Below are 23,155 nucleotides of genomic sequence, written 5' to 3'. Positions count from 1 at the left end.
TCTAAAATGTGTTTTCACTCCAAGAACTTCGTTGTATCAAATGCCTTAGTTTTTTTCAGTTTTCTTCTAAATACTACCTTATATATGAACTGTGAACATATCATGTTAATTTGTTTCATGGAGTACTTAGGAATATGAGTTTGTCTTTTTCTACTGTTTTGTCTCAATTATGTGGAAATTAACAATATAGAGAGAGCATGCTTTCCCAAACATTGTCCTAACAATTTGGGCCATGGTTGTTGGGGAGTTGAATAATGTTTAGCAGCTTTGGCATCCCTGACTTGTATCTGCTAGACACTAGTAGTAAGTTCCTAAATGTGGTAACCAAGATATCTTTAGACATTGCCAAATATATCTTTAGACCAAAGCCTCTCTTGCTTGAGAATCATTAATTACAGTCAAGAGGTGGTAGTCTGCTTCTATGTGAGCTTAATTATTCTTATGTTAAAAGAAGAGGTTAAGCTTGTTTTTTTTTTAATTCTTGCCAGACTTTAGCTCTGAGTCCTTACAAGTGTAAAAGAAAGTTTCACACTTAGAAGCTATTTCTTTAGTTGAGTACTTACTCACCACTTATGAAGATAAACCCAAGTTTAATGAAGTACTATAGTGTTTTAGAAAAATATTTCCCAAAGCTTGGCAAAAACATGACAGCATAAAATAGTTTTTCCACTGAACTCATATTTTCATGGCTTTTTATAAGAAAATATTATATCTCTGGATAGACTCTCAGGCAACAAAAGAGATGGAATCCTGAATGTTTTCTCTTTTACTGTGAGTAAGAAAAAAGAAAATCAGGAAGTTACTTCTTTTTCGTGATGATGCTAGGATAACATCTTATTACAACACTCCCTTTGAAATAAAACCTACATAGTGACTTCCTTTATACCAGTGAAGAAAATTCTTGCTATGCAAGCATGTTGCAAAAGAGTATTTTCGACAACTTAACCAACACTATTATATTTTGTTCTGAGTGTATGAAAAGCACAGGTAGGGGATACAAATGCCCTTTAGAAGCTTCTATTCTAATTCTGTGTAAGGTGAAAACTGCATTAATATGTTTCTTAAAAAATAATTAACATTCAAGAAGGACAGATATAGTACAATGAGAAACAACCAAGGACTCTGAAGTAATTGCTTCCTTTGTTTACGAATTCATTTTACCATCTTTCCATTCATTGGCCATGCACATGTACATTCCAGAGCAATGTAGTGAGCAGTCATGATGTGTCAGGCCCTGAGCCAGGCTGAGTATACATGAAGATGAATAAGAAGCAGCATCTACCTTGAAACAGTATGGAGTGAGGAAGTCAGACATAGAAAGGAAGGACCAGGGCTAACTCACTGAGAAAGAGGAGCCATGGAGGGAGCACAGGAAGCAGCAGTGACTAAGTCTACAAGAATGTGGGAGCTCACTGGGGAACATTAGCTGGGGCCTGGGTGACTGAATCAGCCAAAGCCTAAATGTGTGGGAAAGCAGAACGGTTTTGGAGGAAGGCAGAAGCTTTGTATAGCTTAGCTGTAGCATCTTTTGGTGTGTGTGTGTATGTATGTGTGTGTTTTAAAGATTTATTTATTCTTATAAGAACTGTGTTTTAAAGATTTATTTATTCTTACAAGAACAGGTGTGTGTGTTGGGGGGGAGAGGGTTAAGGTAAGAAGATTCACTAGAGACAGAGTAGGGAGCAAAACATGCAGATGTAATGAAATACACTGCTGAGGGTAAAAGCAGGGTGGTCAAGAGAGGTCTGTCATGCCATGTGGGTCACCCGTCTGCCCAGGGATCGAACTCATTCTGCAGTGGCTGCTGATAACTTCATAGTGCTGCGCTTTAACTTGTGGTGCCACAAGGGAGGACAATACAACATTTTTTGTGATAGTGTAGAGTTGATATTCAAATGATGGCTAGGGCCAAGTTGTGAAGGACAGTGGATGAGCTGCTAAGGAGTTTGTACTTAACCCTGTTAACATTGGAAACCACTGAAAAATCTTAAGCATGGAAAATACTATTGCATTTGTTTTCAAAAGGAACCATTTTATTCAGTGTTGAAGAGGAACCACTCTATAACAATGGTTATTGAGATCATTTAGAGAACTATTGTATCATTCACGAGGGAAGTGGTAAGGGTCAGCTTAGGGGACTGAAGTACTAAATGTACTTCATGTACTCAGGGGACTGAAGTACTAAATATACTGGGGAAGTCATGTCAAACTTTCTATAAAGTAATTTCTAAGGCATAGTGGAAGTAACGTCAGTAGTAATGGCTAATATTTGGTGAATTCTAATTAAATGCCAGAGACTTAATTATAGATGAGATAAGCGAAGCTAAACAAGGCAGATCAGGAAAAATCTTTTTACGTGAAACACATTTTCCTGTGATTTTTTTTAAAGATTTATTTATTTATGCATACAGAACTGGGGTACAGGCCAGAGGTGCAGGGGTGGTGAGAGAATTCACCAGAAACAGTGGGGAGCAGAACAGGCAGACTGACCCCATAATGCACTGCTGAAGGTCAGGAGAGGTCTGCCGTTCCATGTGGCTATTGAACTCATGCCAAAGTGACTTTAGCTTCATAGTGCTGTGCTTTAACCGGCTGTGCCACCAGGGAGGGCCCTTCCTGTAATTTTTAAAAACATATTTGAGTTTTTTGGAATCATACGTTCAAATCTTTCTTTTCCTCAATTTTCTAGATTGTTTGTCTTAATATTTTTTTCTCTTTAATTTTCAGTAGTTTATTATGTTCAGGTGAATTCTCTTAGTGATTCACTGAGCTTCTTGAATCTTGATTTGTGTGATTTAGCAAATTTGTGAATTTTTATGTTGAATGACATTTTTAAATTTTAGTACTTTTACAATTATTATTGTAATGATGATTTACATTGAATCATAATTTGACTCATACCTCTCAGAGGAATGTTACAACAGTACACCCACCACCAAATTTCAAGCCATTATTTCTCTAGGCTCTTCCTGCACTTCTTACTTCTTTCTTTCTGAGTGTACTCTTGTACAATTACTGTTATTTAGTATTGTCCCATAGGTCTCTGAGACTTTTTATTTTTCAGTTTTTTCCTTCTCTTTGTTATTCAGGTTGGATAATGTCTATCTTTAATTATTTCCTTTGTCACCTCTATTCTGGTATTCAGTCTCTCAGTAAGTTTCTTTTCTGTAACTGTATTTTTCACTTTGAAACTTCCATTTTTTTTTCCTTTGGTGAGATTTTCTGTCTTTCCATTGATATCAAGACTATTCATCTTACTGGCCAGAACATTTTGATAATATCTAACAAATATTAGAATAACTGATTTCAGCATCTGTGGCATCTTGCCATTGACATCTATCGATTGTCATTTTCCTTTAAGTTGAGAATTTTCTGATCTTGATATGCCAAGTTATTAAAAAAACTTATTATGGAAGTTTTGAATATCAAAAAGATTCTTTTAGGTCTTTTTAAATTTATTTTTTAAATTAATAAAAATATTAAAAAATATATTTTAATTGATTAACATTGGTTTACAACAGTCTGTGTAGTTCAGAAGCATAGACTCACACCTCCTCTGTACAAGTCACCATATCACAGCCACCAGCAAGGTCCCACCATCCTCTACCATAGGCCATTACACGCATTCCCCACTGTGTTTCTCCATCCCATCTCTGGTAGTCTCAATTCTATAGTTATGTTTGTAGGGTTTGGAACTGGTTTTCGTCTGACTCTGGATCTATGTATATCTTGTGAATAATGTCGACAGTTTGTTTTAGTGGACAATTGATTCCGTTCCAGGCCGAACGTTCCAATTAGCCATTTGTCTGTGTGGTTTTAATGTTGTTTTCAGCCTTTGCTGTATTGTTCAGACACGGCCTCTAAGTGCTCCACCTAGTGGTTGGTGTTGGAGACCAGCTCCAACTATCGAGGTGTCTCTGGAGGCAAGACAGGCAGGGCCCTAAGGTGGGAAGGCATAGGCCAGCGGAGAATCCTAAAAAAGGGGAAAAGGAGAAAAAGGGGAAAGGGGAGCGAGGAAGACACGGGAGTTGGAGTTGGGTGCAAGTCTCCCTGCTCATCCTTTTGCAGGTTTATATTTATACTGTGTAGCAAGATTTAATGACAATAATGCATCAGGTAAGTTAATAAGAAATCAGCATAAAAGTTTTAAAGGAAGAGGGGAACAATGCATCCTCCTCCTGCTACTTTGTGGCATACTATACTATACATCTTTGCGATAGCTTTCATATATACGGATGTTTAACTATGACTTCAAAGGATCAGGCAATTTTCTAAATCATGAATTTAGTTTTTAAAATACTGTATATACAGAAAGAGTTTCAATATATTTATTTATATTTTAATAAGTTATTTCCTACAGAAGTTTCCTTTTTTCCCCTAAAGTATCATTTATTCATATAAAGGTATTTATAATATTCTTCTATTACCATTTATCGTTAATTTAACATATGCAGACTTTGTAGTGATCTATATTTTATTCATTCCTTTTCTTCATATTGATAATTTATACTTCTCCCTTTTTTATAACTTTTTTTTGCTTCTCTAATCTTGTATATAAGCATACATATATTTTACAAAATATCCATTATGGCAAGTTTATGTATTTTTTCATCTGAGATTACATGATATGTCTTCCATGATCGTGTGTTTATATGATCTCTTTTTAAAAACCATTTAATTTAGGTATGGTTGAACATTTAAAAACCATACACATAATATATTCAAGTTGATGAGGCTGGAGATAAGTGTCAACTCATAAAACCATCACCACAAATAATGCCATCAACCTAAACATCACCTCCAAAAGTTAAATATAATTCTCTATTTAAGGAGCCATTCATCTTGCATAACTGAAACTTTGTACACTTTGGCCAACACCTCCTGATTTGTTCTCACCCCAGTCCCTGGTATTGAATCACCTTTCAAAGAGCCCTTGTTTCTGGAAATATAAATTGGTACCGCCACTATGGAAAACATTATGAAGTTTCCTCAAAAAAATTAAAAGTAGAATTACCACATAATTCTGCATTCCCATTTCTGGATCTATATCCAAATTCATTGAAATCAGTGCATAAAGAGATATTTGCATTCTCATGCTCATTGCAACATTTTTTATAAATAATCAAGAATGGAAGCACCAAAAATTCCATAAAGATATGAACACTGAATGCAATATTACTCACTTTTTAAAGGAAATCATGCCAATTATAACAGCCTGGGTGAATATGGAGACATTTTACTGAGTGAAATAAGTTCCAATCTAATGTAGTCAAACTCCTTATTCCTTTTTTAATCTAGCCAGACATTTATCAACTTGATTCATCCAATCAAAGAGCTAGCCTTGATTTCGTTAAGTTTTGTCTGTTATTTTTCTTTTTTATATTGCTTTTAATTCTAATTTATCTTCTTTCTGTCATCTTATTTGAGGTTTAATTTATTATTTTTTTCTTTCTTCTTCTTATGACAGCTTTGATCATTGATTTTGAAAATTGTCTTTCTCATATAAACACTTACAGTTTTAAAATCTTCTAAAAGGAACATTTATTTAAAAGTACATTTTAACATGTCAGAAATCAGTATGCATCTTGCACACTTGTTTCCTCTTATCATAAGGAAGTAAAATCACATAGAGTTTAACCCAGACATCGACTTTAGAATTCAACCCCAAGGGGAAAAGTCAGCCTTGGGGTTCATTCTCACATTGACAATAGTTCATCTGTGAGCCGGGTTATCTTCTCCTCTACTCAGGAAATCTGAAGTCCCATGGACACTTGATATAGGAAGGCAGTGTACATATATCTGTCAATTAGAAAAGTTACAGCTTGGGTTAATAGAATGCTCAACTAATATATGCTTAAACAAGTATTTATTTATCTCACCTGATAAGAAATACAAAGTCAGGCAGTCCTAGAATTGATGCAGTGTCTAGTGATCTTAACTGTCTTGTCTTCCCCTTAGAAGTTCAATATGTCTGCATCACTATAATCATTATGTCCCCAAACAACATCTATTTGAAAGCCTCTTCCTGGCTGTTTGTGTATGTGTCTTTTACAAAATTTCCCATTAACCCCATGCACACCTCCACATGCATCTCCCTATCTAGAATTGCATCATGTTGTGCTTTTTTTGCATGGGAATATGGGAAAGCAAGTATCCCAGAGTCTAGTGGGAGGTAGACTCTGACAGCATAAAAGAGAAGGTAAAGAATGGCTGTGGGTTGGAGGACCTCTAGTATCTGCACATGTGTGTGTTGTATGCATGCCTGTATAAGAGAGAGACCTACATGGCTTTTGCATAGAAAAAGGCTTTTGAAAGTGGTAGGTGGACTCAAGCAAAGTTTGGGTGACTCAGTACAGTGCAGGATGGATGATGATAACATAAGGGCTAAAATTACCTTTGCTTCCAGAACTTTATATTTTGTTTTAACCTCTTGAAATCTTGGTTTCATAATTTCAGGTTGAGTCCAGAAATCTTCATGAAACGCCCAGTGGTTGAAGGAAATCGTTGGAGGTTGGACTGCATTCTTAAACGAAAAGCAGTATGTATTTTCCACACAACTGCTGGTTTAATTTTTAAAATGTTTACTTACTTTTACATGTCTTTTCATTTTCAAACCTCTTCATTAAAAACATGATTCTTTATAATTTGATAAAAAGTAGAATGCCTACTGATTTTGAGTTCATTTAATTCTTTTTTCTTATTACTCTTGAGTACATAAATATTTTAGCTTAATTCACAGCATGGGCTATATTAACATCTCTCATCTTTGCTTTAAAACCAGCTATGGGCAGTTAATTTTATAGGCAGAAAAATCTAATAACATTTTACCATTAATTAATAAGTGATGAAATGTAACATAACAGTTATGGTCATTATTCTGGTGTTTGAGGAAAACATAGCCATTTAGAGAATAATTTCAGTCAAATGATCTTCACTGAGATGATAATAAAGAATATCAATGGAGAGAGACATTAAGAATTGATACTGTTTTGGTTTCAGTTTGGGGACAGTTTATGACAATAATGTCAAACTGGTTCCTATATAATTGACCCTATAGATTCTGGGTAAGCACCGATTGTGCTTTTTGTTAGAAGAGAAAATGTAAATAACTGGAGCGGTATAAGCTTACTAACGACTACTTTCCAATAGTAGTTCTGATGCTCTTTTTAAGTGTGGTTGACATTCAACTATGTTAGAGGTAAGTTGGATTAGACTAGTTTTGGATTTATTATAAATTATGTCTTGGCCCTCCCTGGTGGTGCAGCGGGTTAAAGCATAGCACTAAGAAGCTAAAGCCAGTTCGGCATGAGCTTGATTCCCGCCTGCCCCGGAGGTGACCACATGGCGTGGCAGACCTCTCCTGACCCGCCCGCTGCGCCCCTCAGCAGTGTACTTCGTCGATCTGCCTGTTCTGCTCCCCACTTTATCTCTGGGGAAGCCTCTCGCCGCCCCTGAGCCTCTGGCCTGTATCACAGTTCTGTATACAAAAATAAATAAATCTTTTAAAAAAAATAAACAAATAAATAAATAAATAAATTATGCCTCAATTAATCTAGCCTTTCACTATTTTTTTAAACTCTCTTAATGTTCTTTATGTTATCTTTAAACATTTTAGCAAAGTTTGTAGATCATAATTATTTGGACCTGGCCTATTTCTGGCTCTCACAGGTTTCATTAATTTCCTCTTTCCCCACTCAATTTTCCTTTTTTTTTTTAGTGACATTGCCCCATACTTTTACTTTGGGAATTCTAGAGATTCTTTGATATAGTTCAACTTCATTGTCAGTATTAAAAATAAATGCTGTTTTGCCAAACAGCATCATTTTTATTGCTAGTGTAATTCTTTGTCTAAACTGAGTTAGAAATTCTGGTCCTGAAAAGTACTATTTGCTTATTCATTAAATAACTCAGCATAGAATTATTGAGTGCCGCACTAATTAAGGGTGATGCAGGTGTGAAAAAGATTCCATTCCCTCTCATGGAGGGTGCTGTAGGACTCATTTCCTGGGTTCAGTCCTAGATATACCACCTGCTTACTGTATATTAAATGTTGTATGTTAAATGGGCTATATCTTTCTCTACATTTCTCACTGTGACATGGCACCTTCCACTTTTCTTCTGAAGAGTCCACTTCAATTAGTTTTTCCAGTCTTGCCTGGCTATCATCAAACTTGGTACTTACTATAAGGTTTAATCAGCACCTATTTGCTGAATACCTTTGTGCAGAGCACTTGACTACTCACATGGGGAAGTAAGTAAACAAAGTACATGATTCTTGATCTGAGAAAGCTTAAAAATCTTTTCAAGCAAGCATCAACTAGGCACAGGGACAATGTCACGTTTCAGGAGAGAGAGCACTGGCAGGCCAGTAAGGAAGCCTATCCTCTCACAACAAAAGGGGTTAGGCTATTTATGATGGGCAAGCAACTTTTTAATGTAAAGATGAAATTTCTAGGTATAGGAAATGTTCTGGAGACAGGAGTTCAGGTAGGTTTGTTGGTCACAGCAAGATGACTGGACTGGTAAAGCCCAGGTCTTATGTAGGTAAGATGGCGGATCAAGCAGGAAAGATAGTTGGCAGCTCGGAAGTGGAAGCTCTGTGAGTCATTTGCTTGGAGCAGTGAGAACTACTGTTGGGGATGGGATTGAGGGGGAGATTTTCTGGACCAAGGGCAATTTGATCAAAATGATGTGCTGGAAGGGGCACCTGGTAGTGAAAAGTAAAGATGACTCAGGTCATTTGGGTGTTAGTTGCTTATCAAAAATGTAAATAAACTCTACAGCACTTAGAAAATGGACACAGACTTCAGGAATAAGCACCTGCAGGCTGGGTCCTTACCCTGTGTTAGCTAATACATGTTTTCTAATTCTTCCAGTGTCCACAATACTTCTCTTTGCTTTAATGAACCATGAGCCCTGGTGAAGGCTCAAGTCAACACCACGTCCAAGTAAACCTCATTGCCTGAAATGATGCTTTGTTCCAATTTTCATTTGTTTACTGAAACTTACAATTTTTAAATGCCTGTAATGACTTAAAAAAATTCTCCAGGAAATAATAACACTATTAAATATTAATTTCTCAGTAGTTCACTTAGCAGAATTTCCTCCTTAATTTAGCTACATTATTTTGTTATTTTTCATAAATTTTTAACATTCAGATCATTCCAAGTTGACATTTCAGATGTTCATAGCACTGCTTCACATAAATAATTTAGTTTCAGAAAACCACTAGCTTTGCAAAGTAATGGGTTGAAAACAACATCTATTTTTGCATTAATGAGTCCCAAAGGTCCACAGATTGATTACAATATATGATTTTTCCCCTTCTATCTGATTGTGCATCCTTTTTTAGAAGGGATTTAGTTTATCTGCCTTATATAATTGCTGCTTCATAGGGAGAAAGTACAATTTTTGTTTTTATGGCAATAACAAATTGATGTTTTCCTGTTTCTTTGAACTTTTGATAACAGTGCACTATTTTTAATATAAGCAAATCATGTGAGACAAACTGTTTACAACCCAAATCAGCATCTGAGGGATTCCCACAGTTCTGCATTTACTCTGGAAGAAGCTAGAAACATTAGCTCAGAGTTATGGTCATTGTATGTCTATACCCAACTTGTATATTTCAGCCTTAGAAGTAAATATGTAATAGAGTTGATGAGATTTGCATCAAAGTAATCTTCGAAAGTAGCAACTTGGAGGCTTACCGAAACAGTTCTAGTTTCTCATTTTAGAGTTGCGATCAGTAATCAATAGGAGAGAAATCTGTCCAGGCTGTCAAATGAGATGAAGAGAAAAAAAAAAGACTGAATCTTATCAAAGTAGTGAGCTAGAAGTACATAGTTGGGAAGGAGAGAGTGTGTCTTTGCCATTGAGGAATGCCATTTAATAAAAACTGGTAAACGAAAAAGCACCTGGGCATTTGGGTTCTTATATACCAGTGCTGTCTGATTTTAAATTGCAGGGATACAACTCCTTTTTTCCCTCCTTTACTTCTCATTTTCACATTATTGGAAATATCTTAAGTCCTTGGGGAATATCTTGAAAAGTGATACAATTACTGATTATCCTGGAGATTTGCAAATTAAACTCTCTTTGGTCAAAAAACTTGGTTGCATTTGGGAAATATTTTGATTACGTACTTTGAGCAACCAGAGGGAATAAACTAGCTAAAAAATCAGCCTCATTGATTTTACTATAAAAGTTTTTTTCTCATTGTCTAGACATGTACTTTATATATGTAAAACTCCTAAAACTTCCTACTGTTTCTATCTTGATTAAAAGCTAAAGGAAAAAATAAAACAGAACTTTCATCTTTCAAAATTCAGACCTCGTGAAGTTTATTCTGTGGAGAATTCATGTTATCAATAGTCGAGTTCAGCAGAGATGAAACTATAACACTGCATAGTCCACTCTAGGCCATCTGTTTTCCTAGTTTCCTCAGTACATACTGCTCTCTAAATAATAAACAATTCCCCTAAGGCCACTAAAAGGCATTGGCAAAACAATGGATGCTTTAGACGTGCATTTTTCAAATTACAGAATTAACATTAGTTCTTTTATTGCTAATGTTGGGTTTAGTTATATGGATTTTCCCACATTTTATATAAATCTGCGTTCTTACAACTTTCATTGCCAAAGAATTTTTCTTTTCCTCTTTATAGCTCAGTTTATGATAGCATTATAATACTAAAAGAAGAGGAATTCATTTTATTATTACAGAAATTCTGTCACTAACTGTTTATTGTGAATAAGAGAATAAATAAATAAATAGCTGTTAACCAGGCTACACAAAAATGAACTTTTTATATTTAACTACTTCCTTGTTAGTCATTTACACTTACGCTAAAAAAGACTTAAAAGTCTGCCCTATTACTATTAGAGTTAATATATTTCAGTGAGGGAAAACATACTATAGGAGAAAATGTTAAGTATTAATAGAGGGAGGCTAATAATATAATCCATTAAGCTAACATCTCTCTCTCAAAAAACCATTAGTTAGGAAGGTAGATGGCAAAGTGTAAGACTCAGGATACTTTTAATTTGCAACTACCACCCTTCATGAATAATAATTTCATAAGCCTATAATGCAGAGTTTCATCCAGTTGAAACGAACCAAGGTGAAAGGAGTCAAATGTAATGTGGTATAATTTAGGTTGAAATTTTGGGCTTAAATTTTGTACCATATCACTCAATAGGAAGGTTATTTTGTGATTGTTACTTAATGTTGAATCCTAAAATACTAAAATAGTGAAGTAAACCTGAATAATAGGGGGGAAAAATAAAACAATGTTCTAGTTTTTATACAGTTTTTATTTCAGAGCAAAGTTAGGTTTTTCTCCTAATATTCAGCTTCCTTAACGCAGCCTTCAACATAAACACAATGTGTTGCTCCAACACATTATATTGCAAATTGATATTAATACATATATCACCTCAAAAATATTTTCAGTTATCCCTAACACTAAGAGAGAGTATTATTATTTTGAAGCAATATTACATGCTATTTTATTTTATAATATAATATTATATAGCATAATAGGAAGAAAGGAATGTAGAGGCCAAAATATACTTTGTAGTATTAACAGAGCAATATTGGGAAACTATATATGTGGTTTACTACAAGATTTTACATCCTGTGACCATCTTAAAAATATTAACTTGTGTTTATTTCTCATTTCTATAGTTTTGCAAAATCTTTCAGTTCTAGTAAATTAGATATGTTCAACCAAATATTATCTTAAATTTTTATTTCAAATTTCCATTATGAATGTTTCTTAATTACCACGGATTATTAATTTAAGCCATAACTAAAATATTCTTTGTCACTATGGTTTATTAGATATGCCTGCCTCTCTAATATTCTAAAAAGTATTATGGAAAAATTATTTGCTTTAATTTATAGGATATTAAATGCCTACATAAGTGAATATGTATGCAATAAGTTTCATAATGCTTTCAGAGTCGCTGGCTAACAAAAATGCAAATTAAAATATTGCAAATAGCAAAGCAATACTGAGGATTCAAACCTGAAAAGCAAAACAAGATTTTAGTGAGAGTAAATAAAGTAGGTTTAACATAGGCTAAACTGTCACGATTCAGAACTAAAAAAAATACTATTTTGACTACTTTTCTATACTACCAGCTGCTGGGTATTATCCTGTAATGGCTAATAATAGTAATGGATATTATTTATATTGCATGGTGAAACTTACCAAGAAGTTTTAATTTAAAGTTTTGGGCTTTCCCAAAGGCCCTCTTTTCTTTTATGTCCAAGATCTAAGATAAATCAATATTAATTTGTGTGCTGCTGCTAAACAGATTTTTGAATGTTAGAGAAGCTGATGCCTGAAGAAGTTATTTACTACTGAAATAGACATTAGGAATTTATTTGTGAGCTAAGAGTATAAACCAACACATTCATCTTTGAAGATTAAATAATTATTTTCCACTTAAATAATTTTTTTAAAGATTTGTTTATTTATGCATACAGAACTGGGCTCAGACCAGAGGTGCAGGGGGAGTGAGAGGATTCACCAGAGACAAGTAGGGAGCAGAACTGGCAGATTGGTGAAGTACACTGCTGAGGGGTGCAGCAGGTGGGTCAGGAGAGGTCTGCCACACCATGTGGGTCACCTCCAGGACTGGGGATTGAACTTGCACTGAAGTGGCTGTGGCTAGCTTGCAATGTGGTGCTTTAGCCCCCTGCGCCACTAAGGAAGGCCCTAAATTATTTTTAAATAAACAAAAATTCTAGGATAAAGTACCTCAGAAACATATAAGGGATACATTTAGCATAATTTATTGCATCAGAGTTTTGAAAACTGTATTATTTCAATGAATTGAGGTGCAATGAAAACAAACAAAAACTCCTAATCCTATAGCATAAATTAGGTCAAAACTTTGCTCAATGAGGGGTGTTAGAAAATATCCAAGCACATGTGACTATCAGATACTTTTAATGGTTGGGATTACAATTTCACTTTTCTGACTGTAATTAATCAAAAACTGACATTTTGTCTTGGTATACAAACCATGCCAAGGAATGGAATGAAAGGGAGATATGTTTTTATTTCTGATAATTGTGTCTTAATATGCAAGACACCTCCTATTGCCTTTTAGGAATGGAACGGGAAGGGAGGTACATTTCTATTTCTGACATTCCTCTCTGAATATACATTTATGGCTCACCTCTTATTGCCTTTTTCGTTAGCTATTTTGTTATATATTTTACTAATATAAGAAAGTTTGGGAAGTGCAATACAGAGAAATGAAGATGAGAAAGAAAATCATGACTTTATACCAGAGGTTTTAATTCCTCGCTGTGTTTTCTCTTAAAGCAACAGGGGGTGAGGATCTTCATAATGCTGTACAAAGAGGTAGAACTTGCTCTTGGAATCAACAGTGAATACAGCAAAAGAACTTTAATGCGTCTGCACTCTAACATAAAGGTATTTCTGAACATTGTTTCTTTTTTATTGTCTGTAAGAGTTTTTCAGATATGTGTTGCTCTGAAGAGTGGTTAATCTGCAACTATTTTGAATAGTTGCATTGTGTTCTCAAAAATAAAACAAAGTATTATGCATGCTTACCCTTCTAACATGATGGATTCAGGAGAGTTCAGTTTTGTGCCTCTTACCCTAATCATTTAGGGAAGAACATGCTTTCTAAATTTGTTTTAAAAGTGAAGATACCATGGGGTTGTCGATCAGGATCCCTCAAGAACTTGTTGAGTTCTATATTCTGCATTAAGGAGATCTTAGAATCTCTTAGACGTGATCTTTCTGTGATATCCCAAGAAGGCTGAGAGCAGCAAGGAGAGCTTCTCAGGAATTTAAAGACATTTTATAAATAGCATGTCATAAAATTTCTAATAAAGTAATGAAAGTGATAAGTGTTTTGCAAAGCTACATGCTACTTTATAAAGAACTAAAGCTGCAGTATTGTCTAGTCATTGTGAGACATCAAGAAAAACTAAATCTCCAGCAAGCTTAAAGTATATGACAAGTATATATTTTTCTTGTTTAAAAGAATTGAAAATGTTTTCTCCACAGAATATAATTATCAGTAGCATCATTTCTAAAAAGTTACATATTCTTTTACCAGATTCCTTTCAATTACCTATCATGGGCAAGAAACTATACTTGTAAGATGAAAAGATCCTGTCTTTAAGTAACATACAACAAATAAAAGTTGATCACAAATAAATGAAAGTGTGGGGTTGATCCCACCAACTACTCTACATTGTAAAAAATGTATTAGAAATAAATACAGATAAAGGAATTAAAATTTTCAGGTCAGATAGCTTTGTGATTCTGAGCTTATATGTGCTTTTACTCCTTTAAAAATGATACTTATTTCAACCGCCCTACCTACCAGTGACTATATGGGTGCCTCTCTTTTAATCCCTTTTCCTAATAAACCTGCCTTTATTTAAAAAAGAATACTTAGACTTTTATGAATTAATTGAAACAGACTGTAGTATATTTCAGAGGGCCAAGGTGAGGACAGGTCACTGTCTGTGGGTTCTCATGCATGTGCTTAATTGCAAGACCACTCTGGCTCACAGAACTACAAAAAATAGCATTACTTACTAAACAGGATATTAGGAAAACAGAGTTTTTAATCTCACAAATGGCCAGCTATCTTACCCTAGACAGTGCCTGCAGTGCCCAGAAGTCCCAAACAAATGTCACTCATTCAAGATGGCAATGTCTCATCAATGATAAGTAAGCCAGCTAGATCTAACAGACATAAAAACCACTCCACTTAACAACAAAATATATTCTTCTCAAAATCACATGTGACATCTTCCCAGGATAAATATATATGATTGCACAAATAAATATTAATATTTGAAAAGGCATGTATTGCACAAGAATAATTTTGACCACACAACAGGATGAAATAAGAAATCAGTAGCAGAAGTAAAATTGAAATATGTATGAACTTGTGAAAATTAAGAAAATACTCTTAAGCAACCAGTAGATCACAAAAGAAATCACAAAGGAAATTAGAAAATATCTGGAGACAAATTAAAATTAAAATATAGTATATCAAAACTTACAAAACTCAGTGAAAGAAAACCTTGCCAATGGGGAAATTTACAGCTAAAAATGCTTATATTGAAAAAGAAGAAGAATCTGAAACATAAACCTAACTTTAAATTTAAGGATCTAGAAAAACAACCAACTAAATCCAAAGTTAGCAGAAGGAAAGAATAGAAAAACTGGAGAAAATAAGCAAAACCAATTTAGTTCTTCAAAAAGGTCAACAAAATTGATAAACCCTTAGTAAGACTAACTAAGAAAAAAGAGTAAAACTCAAATTACTAAAATTAAAAATTAAAATGAGGACATATTACCAATACTACAGGAATAAAAATTATTTTATATATAGAACTATGAACAATTAAATGCTAGCAAATTGTATAACCTAGATAAAATGGGAAAATTCATAGAAACTCAAAATCTGTCAGAACTGAGCCACAAGGAAATAGAAATTCTGAACAGACCTATAGCTAGCAAGGATATTCAATCAGCATTAAGAAGTTTCCCATCGATAAAAATGAAAGTTCTGGATCTGAAAACTTCACTAATGAATGAAACACTAGCATTGGCAATAATAACCTCATTATAATTTTTAATCTTAGAAATTTGAGTTTTACTCTCTTTTTCCTAATCTGTCTAAGAGTTCGTCAATTTTGTTGGTCTTTTTGAAGAACTAACTTAGTTTTGCCGATTTTCTCTATTGTTTGTCTGTTCTCTAGTCCCTTCATTTCTGTTCTAATCTTCATTTCCTTCCTTCTGATAGCTTGGGTTTTAGTTGGTTCTTTTTCTAGTTTCTTAAGTTGTAAAGTTACATCGTACATTTCAGATTTTTCTGCTTTTAAGCATAATGTTCTACCAAGCATTTAAGAAAGAACAAACACTAATCATTCTCAAACTTTTCAAAACAAAGGAATAAGAGGTGAAATAATAATTCATTCTGTGAGCAAATTCATTTGCCTGACAGCAAAGCCATTATTAAAAAATATACCTACCTACAGACATTGATATAGAAATCTTAAAGACAGCACTACCAAACAGGATTTAGCAACATATGGAAAGGATTATACACTATGACTAACTGTGATGTAGTCCCCAAAGCAAAAATGGTTCTATCCATGATAATTGATTAATTTAATAAAGACAAAGTAAATTGACCATCTCAACTGATAGAGGAAAACATTTAACAAAAAATTCAAAATCCTCTAGTGATAAAAATGCTACAAAATATTAAAAATTTTCCCAAAATCAGATATTGAAGTTTTTATATTAAGTTTTAAAAATAATGGTAAATTTAATCTTTCTTAGAGTTGATGGCAGGAAAGTCAAGTATGAATATTATAGTGAACTGACTTTTATTGAAATGTGTGGCCAAACTTCAAACTAAATGGAATACAGTTGTCCTAAAGTTAGAGATGGCAGTGGGCCCTTCCTGGTGGTGCAGTGGGTTAAAACACAGCACTGCAAGCAAGCCACAGCTGTTTCAAAGCGAGTTCAATTCCCCAGCCTTGGAGGTGACCCACATGGCTTTCCTGACCCGATGGCTGTTCCCTTCAGCAGTGTATTTTGTCAGTCAGCCTGTTCTGCTCCCCACTCTGCCTCTGGTGAATCCTCTCATGGCCCCTGCACCTCTGGCCTGTACCCCAGTTCTGTATGCATAAATAAATCTTTAAAAAAAAAAAGTAACTAAGAATGTTCTTCCCCTGCTCAATACTGAACATAAAATTAGATGTCTGGATAGGTTTTATTTTTAGGAGGGGGCACAGGCGGGAGCATATACATAGCACATCTTGGCATTGGAATTATACAGAATGCTATTGAGATGAGAAAATGTACCTGTTTTACTATAATATGAAGGGCATTTTGAGTAGTGTGTTACCTGTCAGGGTTCTTTTCCCTTTCAAGGTGATGAGGCACCCCGATCATGTGTCGTCCTCTGTTTATCTTTGGGCTCATCATGAGAAACTTGTTATCATTGACCAGTCTGTGGCTTTTGTTGGTGGCATTGACCTGGCCTATGGAAGGTGGGATGATAATGAGCACAGACTCACAGACGTGGGCAGTGTGAAGCGTGTTGCTGTGGGGCCAATCCTGAGTTCCCTCTCGGTAAGATTCACCTTACGGAGTTGCTTAAAATTTCCTAGTTTATACATATGTCTTCATAGCAAGGCTGATGGAGTGAATGAAAGGTTGCTCTGGAGGAGTAAAGAGTATTGAGCTGAACAACAGATAGAGATGATTTCAAAACCAACTTACCACCTAGCTATTCTGTAACTTTGCATCTCTTAGTCTTAGTCTCTCTTGGAAAAAGAAATAGCTCCAATAGAACATTTGCTACCTTATAGTCAGTTCCATTGTTTTCCATTTAAAGACTGATTTCCTATTTGGAAAAAAAAATGTATACAAACAAAAATGTGCAGCAATTGAGACTTCAGTTAAATAACAATGTGCATTCTTAATAGAAGTAAATGACAAGCTATTTTTGGACTTTCGTTATTTAAAGGCTTGCAAAAATGGAAGAATGAGTGGGATCATTTAGGAATTCTGAGGTCAGTCCAGGGTCACTTAGGTTTATAACATCTCAGAGTACTTTTCCTATCAAGAGTTCCCAAAATAGTTATATGCCAGATTTAGATGCTTATTATTTTAACTAAAGTGGCTACCAAGATATCAATATACTCATATTTTTTGATAGTCTCCATCCCATTGTGGGAGCTGATGGTGATCTGTCTGAGAAAATAGCTATCAGTGAATAAGTAGCAGGGAATATGCTTGCCAGAGAAAGCATCACTTAATGATAATCAAGGGAAGAAATTCAGAACCTTAAGAGTGAGTGTAACTCTTGAACCTCTATTTGAGATAAGAAGATTAATTGGTATATAATTTCAGGAATTTGGCCTCCTAAAGGAAGACTACAGTGCATCCCCTGGAATTCTTTTTGTAGTATTTATACAATTCACATGATTCCCCCATTGGGGATCTTTTGGCTGGTACCGAACCACACATTGTGAATCTAAAAAGGGAGCCACCATCAAGTACTTACACCCCAGCTTGCCTTAATTTACAGAACCAGATTACAGTGCAGCGTAGCCTTCTTTGTGCAATGTCTTTTTTAAATAATAATAACTTTTTCAGGTTGAAACAACAGAGTCCATGGAATCTTTAAACCTCAAACATAAAAATGAACCCAGCAAAAATCTGCCCAATCTGAAGAGTGGTGATGAAATGGATTCAAAACTGAAAGGAATAGGAAAGCCTAGTAAATTCTCCAAATTTAGTCTCTACAAGCAGCTTTACCGACACCAGATGCACAATGCAGACAGCGTCAGCAGCATTGACAGCATCTCCAGTAAGTCATTGTCTTTGCTAGAATTAATCTTGTGTACACTCCTCCATAGCCAGAAACTATATACCTGTTTCTAAAATCTGTCTTTCTATAATGGAATTGAAGGAGTGGCGTTGGGAGTTCGCTAGCTCATCCTCTTCAAAACCATGCCTTTGCTTGCATCATTTTAGAAGACTTATTGTTTTATTTGCACAAAGTAGTCATAAAACCACAATTCCTATTTCTGATGGTAGCAGAATGACTGAGCATTTCCAAAATAATAACAGTTTATACAAGAAAAAATATTAAATGTACTTTCTATCTTTTTACAGAAGAAATTTCATTTCTTTTCCTTCTAGAAATGTATCAAGTTTTATCCTCAACCATCAGTTTCTGTAGCTTATAAATTAACTGTTATTTTTTTTTTCAAATCTGCCTTAAAGCCCCGCAATTTTCTGCTGCACAAAATTTGTGACTGATTTTATGAACTTGGCTAGTTTTGAAAATGATTGAACCTGCTTTCTAGTTTTAAAAAAAATTTGATCTATATACATATATATGTATAGATATTTTTAAAAGAACTTTCAACTTTCTCCAGGTTATTGTAATCACTGTAGAAGTCGTCAGCATTTAATCCATGGTCTAAAACCCCACTTGAAACTCTTTCGCTCTTCCAGTTGTTCTGAGCAGGGGCTTGGTAGACCTAACACGGGTAAGTGCTGCATGCAGTAGATGTGCTTGGGGCTTCAGCTTTTGCTGCATGAGCACTTGAGTGTGTTTCTCTATTGCCTTTCTGTTGGCTTCTGTTTGCACTGTTTTCATACCACATGCCTGTCCGTATGTTACTGAATGAAGAATTCTTGGTAGCACTTTCAATCCCCACTCCCTGAGACCCTATGCTCCAGCAGCCAAGAGCAAAGTAGTCTCACACCAGCACAGCACATGGCACAAGCCACACAGTACATAGTGTGGTGCAAATTGTGTGGATGGTGGGAGGGGTTCCTCCATGATGAGCCGTGTAAGACTTTCTGGAGAAGGGGACATTGCAGTTAGCTTTGTGAGTAATTTAATGGGTGTGTGTGTGTGTGAGATAGGAACACATAATCAATTCAGTAATGGTGCTGGACTAGAAACACTTCATTCAGTTCAGATGCAATCTTTTATAGAAGACCAGAAAGATAGGCAACAGTCGCAATTTAGTTATGGCTCTTGAAGTTCTTTAAATAAGAGGTGTCGCACTCTACATGTGAATTTTTAGAAATTGCAATCTGAGACGTATTGGCTTAAGTACTACATCCATGGGGAATAAATTAACCAGGGTCTCAATTGCATTGGTGGGAATGAAGAGGGAATTTGACAATGGATCGGCTATATTTAGCATAATAAATAGCAACCTTAGTAGAATTGCAAGGTAACCTTTGTGCAAACCAAGCCCTTCTCTGTGCCAAGCTTATGTACAGCCTCCTAGTGATAGTGTTAACTTCCTTTTACAGTAAAGGGAACTCAGGATTAGAAATAGTTAGTGACATATCTAGTGATGTTCAACTTAATCAGTCTTCCAAGGTTCATGAGTCAGATTTGTGAATAAGGAGACATGCGGGAATCTACTTTTGACTGAATTACCAAGGGCATGATGACAGTGTATGTTTAGGAAATGACTGCATTAGAGCTCCATTCACATGGCCAGAAGTGAGTTGCTTGTGACTGACTGGAGTTAATAACCTGATTAATTAAGCTGGACCTTGAGCAGTGGTTTCCAGTATTCTTTTATCTATGGAGCTTACGTTCCTTAAAAGGTACTGATTAACTAGATATAATGATATAAATGCTCCCAGGTAACTATGAATAAATTTGAAGGTTGTAAATCATAACATTAATATACATTTAAAATGGGGAAGAACATTTGTAGGAAAATGTTTTACCTAGCATGCAACTTATATTCGATGCATATACAAATTCAGAGACAACTCACATTAACTCCTGTGTTCAGTGGAGGTTCAAAGCTCTGAGATAAAGTAAGGAGGCAGCTGAGTAGCACAGAATGCCAGATCAGGGTAATTACAGCTATCGGTAGTAAAGGCAAAGTATTGGAAATATGTAGTGCTTTGCAATTCCAGCGTGCAGCTGTGCTGCTTTAGAACTGAAGTTACAAATGAGAGAGAGGGATGAGGTTGAGGGATCTGAGTTATGACTGCTGGTGTTGCTAACAATAGCATTGACAGCTGGTGAAAAAGTGCATGCAAGCCAGGTGCTGAGTAGGTTGAGGTGAAGCCAATTTCAGCCTGAAGAAAGTGACCCCTGCTATAGTGCCTGATGGCCTCTATATGGGTGGTTTTCAGGAAACTCTCCTTCACAAATCAGAGAATATGTCAGTTGTAGAATTTCTTGTTAAGAAAGAGAAAGTAATCTGACTATCAAGAATAGGGGAGTGGTGAGGAGCATGATAAGTGATTCATCCACTTTATGGGGATGTATTTTAACTTAATTTAACTTAGAGTTAAAACTGCAAATAGGGATACAAAAATAATTGTATATGCTTCCATGATTCACTGAAGAAGTATTTATTGAGTTCCTGTACAGTATCACTGTTGTAGATAGTAGGGATAGAGTGGACAAGACAGATGAAATTCATTTAACTCATTGGAGGGTAAGTAGGGAAATTGTATATGCAGATAGGTCATCAAGCATCAGATGGTGAGAATTATCTGAGGAAACAATGGAGCAGAAGAGGAAAGGCAGAAGAGAGAAATTACCATTTCCTTTTCATGGTCAGAGAATGCATCCCTAACAAGGTGGGTTTTCAACATAGATCAAAAGTCAGAGAAGAAAGCGGAGCAGAAATGGCCTCTTCCAGCCAGAGCAGGGCATTCGAAGTTGGAGGAATAGCAATTGTCACGGCAAGGAGCCAGGAAGGACTGGTGTGTTCTAGGAGTTGGGCAGGAAGAGTAGAGTGGGGGAGAAAGTTAGAGAGCATTAAGAAAATTATATAAAATTATGTGGAAAACACAGCTCTTGAAAGGATCTTGGCTTTTACTTTGACTGAGATAGGAAGACATCAGATGGTCTTGAGTAAAGGATGGTCAAAATCTGACATTTTTTTTTTTTAAAGATTTATTTATTTGCACATACAGAGGTGGGGTACAGGTCAGAGGTTCAGGGGCGGCGAGAGGCTTCACCAGAGACAGAGTGGGGAGCAGAACAGGCAGATCGACGAAGTACACTGCTGAGGGGAGCAGCGGGCGGGTCAGGGGAGGTCTGCCACACCATGTGGTCACCTCCAGGGCAGGCGGGGATCGAACTCATGCGCAAGTGGCTTTTGCTTCTTAGTGCTGTGCTTTAACCTGCTGCGCCACGAGGGAGGGCCCAAAATCTGACATATTTTTACAGGCTCATTCTTTAAAGTAGAACAGGGTAGTAAGCAGTGACCTGACAGCTGATTGAATGCATCTCAAAGGGGTTGCTCACAACACTTGCTGATGCATCGGATATGAGATGTGAGAAAAAGGACTCTTTCCATTACATAAGTGCCGGAGACCAGCTCCAACATTTGGGGTGACAGAGGTTCCTGTAGGAAATGACGGTGTAGGTGAAGGTGAATGAGGGACACAAACACTCGTTCAGGTGCAAGTGTCGTCTGCTGCAAGTCTCAGCAGGTCCTTTTTATTTTTATGTTTTAGAGCAGTGGGATTACATCAGCAAATGCATTGAGTAAAAAAAATAACAACTATCGCATATTTCTAAGAACAGTTTGAAGTCTTTTGATCTTTAGCCAAGTCTATAACACTTATCATTTTTGAAGGAACACACTGCTAACAAGCAAGATGTTATTACTATTATTATTTTTTTGTAGCTGGGCAAACAATTTACTAATGATAAAGCAGGCAGATTAATTTATATAGTTATAACTAACATTTCTATTTATATTATGATGAAAGGTTAGCAAAACAAAAGGAAAGCTTTTTTTTATTGTTAATTTCTAAGGATCCTCATTTTTATTAAAGCATCCTAAAAAAAAGTTTAAAACAAGACCAGGGTAAGTAATGAAAAAGTTTACTGTACTTAGTTCTAACATTAAGAGAGATAGGAGAGTTGAAGGCCGAACAACAAAGGCTTAAGCTTTTTGGTTCCCAAAGTTTTTTTCCGCCGGAGCTTAATTTAGTGTGTACATCTGGACGGTAGTGCAATGTGGGAGTTTGCGTTATTGGTTTGGACAGGAACATGTTATCACAATATGTTTTTAGCACTGTCTAATTTTGCTGTATTAACTTTACAGTGATAGCCAATTGCTTTTATTAGAATAGCCAAATGTAAAATCAATTTTTACTTCATCATATGTATCCAAATGCAAAAATGGTTGCAAATACAGGAATGGCCAAAACAAAACAAAGAGATCCAGTAGGAGCCATCTTCAGGGTCCCTGACTTTTCAGGGGCACCCCCTCATACCCGGACTTTGTCGGACAGTATGATATATTTGGCCTGTGCCACATAAGGAAGTTACATGTAATGTCACTACATATAATTGAAAATTTAATTTTTTAAATGAAAAAAGTTACTTAAAATGAGAATCAAAGGGATAGTGGAGTCTTTCTGGGGAGTTCTTTGCATACTCTGATCCTTAGACCTGAGTGTCTAAGAGACACTGAGCACATACCAAATAAGTGGTCTCAGAGCATCCCGCCGGCAGTAGTATCAGCCTCACCCAGAGTAATTCCACTTGTACTCTTTTCTATATTGAAATTCCTTATGAATTTGTGTTGGAACAAAAGCAAGGTTTCCTT

At 35.6% G+C, this 23,155-nt stretch overlaps 1 protein-coding gene across 5 annotated transcripts in view; it reads left to right on the top strand.

Moving 5' to 3' along the window:
• Positions 1–23,155, top strand: part of PLD1 (phospholipase D1, phosphatidylcholine-specific) — a 199,164-nt gene that overhangs the window by 99,275 nt on the left and 76,734 nt on the right. For 3 of the 5 annotated variants that reach the window (XM_012733914.1, XM_004674963.2, XM_012733915.1), the window contains 5 exons: positions 6,457–6,538; positions 13,344–13,454; positions 16,956–17,156; positions 18,186–18,399; positions 18,974–19,087. In XM_012733914.1, the coding sequence (XP_012589368.1) occupies positions 6,457–6,538; positions 13,344–13,454; positions 16,956–17,156; positions 18,186–18,399; positions 18,974–19,087 (722 nt within the window). The remainder of the gene's footprint in view (positions 1–6,456; positions 6,539–13,343; positions 13,455–16,955; positions 17,157–18,185; positions 18,400–18,973; positions 19,088–23,155) is intronic. The other 2 variants (XM_012733922.1, XM_004674964.2) reach the window with 1 other exon arrangement.

The sequence above is a fragment of the Condylura cristata genome, unplaced genomic scaffold (assembly GCF_000260355.1).
Source record: "Condylura cristata isolate star-nosed mole 26May11 unplaced genomic scaffold, ConCri1.0 scaffold00003, whole genome shotgun sequence".
In the NCBI taxonomy this organism is placed as follows: Eukaryota; Metazoa; Chordata; class Mammalia; order Eulipotyphla; family Talpidae; genus Condylura; species Condylura cristata.
This window is presented reverse-complemented; position numbering and strand designations above follow the sequence as displayed.